The sequence below is a fragment of the Zingiber officinale genome, chromosome 8A, assembly GCF_018446385.1.
Source record: "Zingiber officinale cultivar Zhangliang chromosome 8A, Zo_v1.1, whole genome shotgun sequence".
Taxonomy (NCBI): domain Eukaryota; kingdom Viridiplantae; phylum Streptophyta; class Magnoliopsida; order Zingiberales; family Zingiberaceae; genus Zingiber; species Zingiber officinale.
Genome location: NC_056000.1, coordinates 14827662 through 14837441, shown reverse-complemented (window position 1 = coordinate 14837441; position 9780 = coordinate 14827662). Strand labels below are relative to the sequence as shown.

The window sequence follows — 9780 nt, the reverse complement described above, 5'->3', positions numbered from 1 at the left end:
TTCAGATCGGATTAGTTTAATTCACCTTTAATTATGAACGTTGTTAATTTTGATATTTTGATCAAACTGAAATTTTAGGCGAAACTGAAATGCATTCTTAAATTGTTTTCTCTTTTTCTATTTTTCAAAATTCTTATTGTTCCATTTTTTTTCATATTTTTATGAAGATCAAACATATTTTCCGTAAAATTTTATTATTTTCAGTAGTGTCTATCTTTTTAATAAAAAATAAAATCTATATAAATTAAATCATGTAGATTAAAAATGGGGTAAAAAAATAAACGTCAAGTTTGAGCAATCTCTGTTTTTTTTTAGAATTTGCAGTGGTTAATGGACGCAAAACAGGCATGATGACTCCACTATGAACTTAAGCCTTCCACTTCACGTTACATGATTCCACTTCCACTTCACTCAAATCAGATCGAACCTTTTTTTTCCCCTTCTTATAATTATTATTATTACATGCACCTCTACCACGAATCGAGGAAGAGGAGGCCACGAGTAAGAGAGTATCTCTTTGTTTCCCCTGCTAAATGGAGAAGGTGATCGTAATGGTGGTGGTGGTGGCAGCAGCTGCGGCAGTGGCCTTCGGCGTTGGGCGCTCGGAGGCGGCGGTTTACAAGGTGGGTGATGCGGTGGGATGGACCATTTTGGGGAGTCCAAACTACACGGCATGGACCGTATCGAAGGACATCCATTTGGGAGACACCATAAGCAAGTCATCCTAATCCTTTTGTTCTTCTTCTTCATTATTTCTGCATTTTAAAGGCTATTGAAAATCTGTGGTTTTCATTGTGTATAATGCGGTGTTGCCAATGCAGTGTTCGTGTACAACAAGAACTTCCACAACGTGGTGGAGGTGGGCAAGGAGGACTACAAAGCGTGCAACGCGGCGTCGCCTATTGCCACCTACACCACCGGCAACGACTCCATCACCCTCAAACGCCGCGGCCACCACTTCTTCATCTGCGGCCTCCCCGGCCACTGCGCCGCCGGCCAGAAGGTGGACATCAGGATCGCCAAGCTGCACTCGCCTTCCGCCGCCGCCCCCGCTAAGTCGACTGCGACGTCGTCCCCTGTTCCAGGCGCTGCCGACGCCGGAGGCTCGGTCTCAGGACCTGCCCCCGCGCCAGGCCCTCGACCCAGCGCTGCCGGCGAGGGACGTGATCTTTCGCCGGAGGTGCTGCTTTGCCTTTCTGCTATATCTGCGGGATTGATTATGATGTAGTCATGAAACAAAGCGAGCGAGCGATTTGAACAGAGGTGTGCTTTTAAACTTGATATTATTGTTTGCAAACTAGCGATTGTTTCTTAAATTGAAATTGGATAAATATTTAAAAAGTAAACGTTTTGAATTATATTTGCATTTAAATTTTTTAGATTTGGCGCCTGTGAAAATCATGTCAACAACCACAATCAAATCATCAAAAAAAAAAAAACATAAAGTATTGATTTTTTTTACCCAACAAATAATTATTTAATATATGATACGGCAATAAAAAGAGTCCAACATATATGAATTTAAGACGAAAACAGTAGCTAACGTAGAGATTAAAATTAAGGAGATTAAAAGTCAGAAATCATCGGATCAATAAAGTTGGATGAGCAGGTGATAACGTGTCGAGTAGGCTTGAAGGGTCTGATAGGCCCGAAGATTCATCTGAGTAGATCATTCATCCGGACAGGATAATTATATAGAGAGGACATCAGATGCTCTCAACTGTAACGATCCTATAAGGACTAATCCAACAGGATCACATGTTTGGTCGTGCGAGGAACTACCTACCAAGCCAAGCGACCATGGAGAGGAACAGCTGAGATTGATCGGACGGGGAATCCCGACCGAACTGCTCTCCGCTCGGCCAAACAGTAGAACCCCTTGCTTAGCTCATTGCATCATTCTGGGAGTTGGTGTCACTGATAGCAAGGTATGACCAACAAGCAAATCGTACGACAGAAGCTTCCATTATCATATCAGGGATTTGCATGCCCTGTTAAAGAGTAGTGTCAGAGACATTTTTCTGACATGTCTTTTCATAGAACAATTGGAAAAATATGCACGCGCCTTGAGGGGCGTGCATGTCTGCTACTGGAGCATTATATAAAAGTGGTTTATATACCGGTGGAGGTATGCGTTATTTGTGCTTGAGCTCTTGTTGTTGCTATAGTTTTTTGTCGTCTTTCTACTATTCTGGTGACTTACTTAAGCGTCAGAGGGTAAACGCCGGAGACCCCTTCCCTAGCCCGACACTGACGTTCTTGATTTTGTAGAGCGGAGCGGAGTCTTCACGAGGTCAACTGCTTATCCATATCCTCAGCCAATTGTCTTCACTGTTTTCGGACAAGATCATATTGACGTCGTCTATGGAAACTTAACTTATATCCGAGACGTGGAGATAGAGGACGCTGGACGACTTACAATCGTGATATTGACGTGCGACCAAGACGTGAAATTGGACATGTTGATATAAGTCCGGGCGACCAAGATGGTGGAGCAACAACAGCAGACGATGGCCGAGCGCCAAGCAAACGAACCAACGACGTTAGCAGCGGGACAACAAGCCAGATACATAGACCGAGCAAAAAATATATCCGCTCGAGGGTCAAACAAGAAGCCGACTGACACATATGGGGATGCACCAAATGCATCGATCCCCTTTCACCAAGCGTTGTTCCACACTCCTTCAGAAGAACAAGGCCGAGTGGATAGAGAGCAAGGATCTTCCTCGGACGATGCACCTATTTGGGACGGATGAAAGGGAAAGACACCAAGGATCGATGATTTCCCCGAACGGATCAACATGCAATTCTCTCAGGGAATCCTAGATGCCCTATTACTACGACATTACATTCCATTGACGATCAGGGAGTACAATGAGACAACTGACCCAAAAGACTATCTCATCAAGTTTGACAACACGGTCATGCTCCATCAGTACACTGATGGAGTGAAGTGTTGAGTCTTCCTCACCACCCTTTCTGGATCAACGCAGAGGTGGTTTAGACGCCTGCTGATCGGATCAATCCACAGCTTCAAGGACTTCCGAACGACGTTTTTGCATCATTTTACCAGCAGTCGTCATTACTAGAAGACGAACGTTAACTTGTTCACTGTGAAGCAAGGGCCCAAGGAGGCGTTGAGAGCATACATCAAGAGGTTCAACCAAGTGGCTATGGATATCCCATTGGTCATCCCAGAGATATTGGTAAGTGTCTTCTCACGGGGACTTACTGAAGGCGAATTTTTTCGCTCACTCATCTGGAAGCCGCCAAAAAACTTCAACCACCTGCTCAGGCGCGCCAGCGAATACATCAACGTGGAGGAGGCCCATGTTAGGACCAAAACTAGCTAGAGGGGGGGGGTGAATAGCTCTTCGCGTGCTCGTTGCTCGGCGTTGCTTGGCGTTGATTGTTTCTTCAAGAATATGCAGCGGAAAATACAGAAACAAATACACCCACGCTAACACTAGGATTTTACTTGGTATCCACCTCCAAAGGAGGTGACTAATCCAAGGATCCACACCACGCACGCACCCTCCACTATGAAACACTCCTTTTCGGTAACTACCGAGGGCGGAGAAGCCCTACAAGACTCTCGGTACAAGAAGAAGGAAAGAGAAACAAAATACAAGCACAAAACTTACAATGAATGCAGAAAACCCTAACCCTAGCTTCTCTTCTTGCCTTTGATCCGCCTCTTGACTCGGAGAGCTTCCAAGAACCTTCAAGAACTGGCGATCACGAGCTTTGAGAGTGCTGTGGAGGAGCTGGCGAAGATCTGAGATGAAACCGTGAAGAGATGCCGCAGCCATCACACCTGCAGCTATAAACGACGCTAACGGTCGGATCTCGATCGATTCGAATATTCCCAATCGATCGGGAGGCTTTGGATCGATCCACGGATCGATCCGAGCGCCTGCTCGAAAGCGCTGGATCGATCCACGGATCGATCCGGCGCTTATCGCGCGAAGCAGACGCCCCAATCGATCCATCGATCGATTGGGACCTCTGATCGATCCACGGATCGATCCGAGGCTCTGTCATTGGAAGTCCGGATCGATCCATCGATCGATCCAGAGCTGATCGATCCGACGATCCAGAACCTTGATTTTGTCCAAAACCAAGTCCCAAACCCCCTAAACTAACATCTGGTCAACCATGACCTGTTGGTTCATCGTGCCTAGCATCCGGTCACCCTTGACCTGCTAGGACACCCTCACCAAGTGTCCGATCAATCCCTTTGACCCACTTGGACTTTTCTTCGTGCTAAGTATCCGGTCAATCCCTTTGACCTACTTGGACTTTTCCTCCTCGTGCCAAGTATCCAGTCAATCCCTTTGACCTACTTGGACTTTCACTCACCAGGTGTCCGATCAACCTTGATCCACTTGGATTTCCTTGTGCCTGGCTTCACTCACCAGGACTTCCTTTCTGCCTAGCTTCACTCACTAGGACTTCCTTCTGCCTAGCTTCACTCACTAGGTCTTTCACCTGGCTTCACTCACCAGGATTTCCTTCTGCCTAGCTTCACTCACTAGGACTTCCTTCTGCCTGGCTTCACTCACCAGGATTTTCCATCTGCCTAGCTTCACTCACTAGGACTTCCTTCTGCTTGGCTTCACTCACCAGGACTTTTCTTCTGCCTGGCTTCACTTACCAGGACTTTCCTTTTGCCTGGCTTCACTCACCAGGACTTTCATACTGCCTAGCTTCACTCACTAGGTCTTTCATTTTGCCTAACATCCCAGTTAGGACTTCCCAGTCAAGTATCCGGTCAACCTTGACCTACTTGACTCTTCTTCAATCAATATCTTATTGTCAAACATCTAAACCCAAACCAAGACTCAGCTTGTTTACCCAGGTCAACCTTGACCTGAGGGATATTGCACCAACAGCCCAAACGACACGAAGGAAGTGTCCGCTGAACATACTGCCGCCCCTGACAACGGTCAGCCAGCAGCCATGAACCACCAAAGGACCCCCAGAGTGGGAGCAACACAGCCACACCAGGAGCCCCGAGCCCATGCTGCGCAGTAGGTGGAAGCAGAGCAGTCGAAGGCTACGAAAGGCAGGTCGTGGACACCGTTGTTCTTCTCCTACCATCGCTCGGCAACACACAATACCCGGGACTACTACGACTTGAGGCCAATTTCAAGCCAACCAACTCCTCTAAGATATTTGCGTCATTCATCCTCTCCCGATCGGCATCATCAACGCTTATCAGATAGGCGACGTGAAGAAGAAAGACCGGCGGCTGAGTAGTGAACGCCAGCCTCAACGAAGAGATAATGCAAGCCCTACCTGGGCTTCGGTTGAGCGAGCTCGACCTTCAGCTCAGGAGGAGGAAAATTGAAGCGATGCAGCAAGGGCGAAATTGGAATGATCGTTGGAGGGCCGACCGATGGTGACTTCAACAGAGCGAGAAAGTCGAACGTCCGACGATTGGAGATACATGTTGTGTGATGCAGCAAGAAGAAGGTTGAGGGACCAGAGATTAGTTTTGACTTTTGAGGCCAAGAGGGAGTGGAGATCCCTCATGACGACGTATTGATCATTCGAGCGGTAATAGCTAATTACACAATTCATTGAACTTTTGTAGATACAGCTAGTTCGGTGAATATCATCTTCAAGAAGGAATTCGACCAGCTACAAATCGATCGGAGTGACTTACAACCCATGACAACCCTGCTGTATGGGTTCACGGGCAATGAGGTATTGCCGATCGGCCAGGCTCGACTGACCATATCACTCAGAGAGGAACCTCTCAAGAGGATAACACCCACAAACTTCATCGTGGTGGATGCATCGCCCGCCTACAATGTAATATTGGGTCGACTGGCCCTGAACAAGTTCTGAGCCGTAGTGTCCACCTTTTGCCAAAAGATCAAGTTCTCGGTGGACAATTCGGTGGGTAAAGTTAAAGGCGACCAACTGACCGCTCGGTGGTGTTACGTCGAGATGGTTAAATGCGAGGCGAGGGATGCTCGGAAAACTCAGCATTTGGAGGTGAACATAATCATGGAGCAACCTCCTACGCTGGTCTATGATAAAAAAGAGGAGATTCAGATTCATCCCAACTGATCGAAAGTCACAACATTTGTCGTCACTGACCTGGCAGATGAGAGAAAGGCAGAGTTGGTCACCTACCTTAGGCAAAACCACGATATATTTGCTTGGTCAACTCACGAAATCTCGGGCATCTTGCCGAGTCCAACTAGTGAAACAGAGGAAGAGGGATTTCAACTCGAAGCAGAATAAGATTATCCGAGCAGAAATAGAAAAATTACTGGAGGTCGATTACATCCACAAGGTTCAATTTCTGAACTGGCTGGCTAACGTTGTGCTGGTCTCTAAGACGGGCAACAAGTGGCGGGTCTGCATCGACTTCTATGACTTTAACAAGGCTTACCCCAAGGATTTCTATCCCCTGATATGTATTGATCAAATAGCGGACTCTACAACAGACTGCCAGCTGATCTGTATGCTTGATGCGTACCAAGGCTATCATCAAGTGTCACTCGCCAAGGAAGATCAAGAGAAAGTTAGCTTCATTACGACCGACGAGGCCTATTGCTATAACGTCATACCATTCGGGCTGAAGAATGCTAGCGCCGCTTTCCAAAGATTGATAAACAAGGTGTTCCAAAGGTAGATCGACCGGAATATGAAGGTATATGTCGACAACATATTAATAAAATCACTCCGAGTCACTGACCTTTGCATATATATTGAAGAAACCTGCAAAATCCTGAGGATGTACGGAATCATGCTAAACCCAAGCAAGTGTATGTTCGGGGCAAAGAGTGACTGCTATCTCAGATATATCATGACTGAGCCAGGAATCGAGGTAAATTCGAGCAAATTGAAGGCATTGCAAGACATGCCCCTCCTTGCAACTTAAAGGAGGCCTAACGGCTGATTGGACGGATCACCGCGTTGTCAAGATTCATTTCCAAATCATCCGATAGGCTTCACCCGTTCTTTAAGATCCTGTATCACGTGATAAAATTCCAGTGGGACACGAAATGCGACAAGGCATTGGAAGAACTTAAGAAATACCTTACCTCCCTACTTGTATTGGCAAAGCCCATCCCCAGTGAGCCGCTCTAGATATATTTGTCATCCACAGAGCATGAGATTGGCTCGGCGTTGGTGCGACAGAATGACTCTGAATAATAGCCAATGTATTTCTTAACTCATATATTGAAAGATGCAGAGTCTCGCTATACCTATCTCAAAAAGTTGGTGTTCGAGCTAGTACTCACCGCTCGAAGGTTTCGTCTATACTTCCTCTCACATCCCATCACGGTGCTGACTAATAGCGCGTTGGGAAGAGTTCTCCTTAACCCAGAGGCATCCAAATGACTCATCAAATAAACCACTGAGTTAAGTGAGTTTGACATATATTATCAACCCCGAACGACAATCAAGGCCCAAGCCTTGGCTAATTTTGTCACCAAGGTACAGAACGTTGAGGCGGATGTGATTTGGAAGATATATGTCAACGACTTATCCACTCAGCAAGGCAGTGGAATAGGGGTCCTATTAATATCACCGCGTGAGGATAGGATGGAGTTGTCCATGCGGCTAGATTATTGGGCCACAAATAATGAGGGAGAATATAAGGCCTTGATAGTTGGCCTATAAGTAGCCCGGCATGTGGGAGCCACGAAAGTCCTCATCCATTCAGATTCTTAGCTGGTAGCTCAGCAACTGTTGGGAACGTTCGAGATAAGTAATGCCCGACTCAAGTTGTATGCCGAAGCTTTCGAGAAATTGAAGATAAGTTTATAAGAAGTAATTATATAGAAGATCCCCCGGTCAGACAACTAGTATGCTGACGAGTTGGCCAAGTTAGCAAGTTTTTTTTATCTCTGATTATCATAGATAAGTCGGTCGAGCAAGTTTTACTGGTGACACATATTGACAGGACAGCTGGAATAAGCTTCTCAAGCGACTGGAGGATGCCACTGATAGAGTTCCTCCGATCGGGGGTTACATCGGGCGATAGGGAGGAAGCTAAGTTGTTAAAAAGGAGAGTCATCTGGTTCACACTAATTGGAGATTAATTATATAAAAAAGCTTTCTCGAGACTGCTAATTAAGTACATCAGATCGAATGACATTGAGTACATCTTGTAAAAAATTCACCAAGGTTCCTATGGTAGTCATCTAGGCGTAAGGGTGTCAATTCGGGTGGATCGGGTCGGGTTGAGTTTTTTTTTAACCCAACCCAAACCCGACCTGAACCCGAGTTCAACCCAAAATCTCAAAACCTAAACCTGAACCTGACCAACTCGAATAACCCAAAAATCTAATTCAAAACAATTTTTTTTTTTTGGCTATTTTCCTTATAATTCTTTACTTTTATCTCAATACTCCATCATTATCATACAAACATAATATTAATATACATAAAAGCATCTTAATTTTAAAAATTAAATTAAATTTAACCAAAAAAAACTCACTAAATACTATATTTAGGTCAACCCGGGTTAACCTGAATTCGACCTAAAAATTTTAACTCTCCAATCCGAACCCGAAAATACTTAACCCGAACTTGATTTTTTTTCGAGTCGACTCGTGTTAAGTCATTGAGTTGGGTTCATTTTTGACACCCTTATCCGAGCGGCAGATCACTAGCTCACAAGATCTTGCTAGCCGGATATTTTTGGCCCACATTCAAGATGACGCTGCTCAGACGATGGTCATTTGCCCGTCCTATCAGAAATACCAGAACATCCTGCACCGATCTACCAAAAAGTTAAAAGCATCTACTGTCTGCTCGACCAGTGAGGCATGGACATCGTTAGACCATTTTTTTTATGACAATCGGGTAACCAAGATTTCTACTTGTGGCAGTATATTATTTCTCAAAATGGGTAAAGATCGAGCCGCTCTTCAAGATAACTAATATTTACCATTTTCATGTCACGTGGCACATCAAATTAATAAAAGTTAAGGACTCAATTAACTTTAGTAAATCTCGTGTAATATGGAGTCCCAAGTCGAATCTCACAAGGAAACTAATAGTAGAATGTTTGAAATTAGACTAGCATTATTCTCCTTTTGAGGTTTTCTTCTGATAAAATGGGAATGATCAGTTTTGCTTCACATCCTAGATTGCGAATTAAAATGCAACTAATAAATCTGATCTTGAGCAGTAATCAAATCCTAACTAAGGAAAAATAACATAATCTATGACTAAGAAGCTAAAAGGGATATATCAGAAGTGAGATTTCAGAAATGGCATGTGCAGCAATTTGATACTAAACTGGAATTGCAGAAATTAAAACTTAGACTGTAACAATAAAAGAGAAAATGGAATTGAATTGCACAAAAACAATCTAAAGTAACAAAATCAGAACTACACAATTCATATTTAGAAAACAAGAAGGTTAATAGCAAAATCTAAAGGAAACAAAAACGCAGAAACTATAAACTGCAAAACTAAACTCTAAGTCATCTCCAATCAAAACTACTCCTCTAACAAGTCTTCCCTTGCTACAACACAAGCTAATTGAATGAAAACTTCAACTCAATTCAATCTCTTCCAGCACCAAGGAAAACTTTCCTGGAAAAGCCGGTGAAGATTGGAACTGCACAGCTCGAAATTTCGCAGATCTTGAATCCGATTTCTCTGGATCGATACTCTCTGATAGAGAGCAAGCCACTATCACCGAAGAATTCCCCCGATGATGGCTGAAACAGAGGACATACAAACAGATCTGAGCTCCGGAGAGATGTTCGCCGGCGCGTGCAAAAGATCCGAGCCTAGAAG

General features: G+C 44.7%; 1 protein-coding gene across 1 annotated transcript; it reads left to right on the top strand.

The window, feature by feature from the left end:
- The first annotated feature begins 469 nt into the window (after positions 1–469).
- LOC122011927 (mavicyanin-like) lies at positions 470–1329 on the top strand. Its single transcript, XM_042568359.1, has 2 exons — positions 470–714; positions 822–1329. The coding sequence occupies exons 1-2, from the start codon at positions 534–536 to the stop codon at positions 1226–1228; spliced, it is 588 nt and encodes a 195-aa protein (XP_042424293.1). The 5' UTR covers positions 470–533; the 3' UTR covers positions 1229–1329.
- Positions 1330–9780: the final 8451 nt, after the last annotated feature.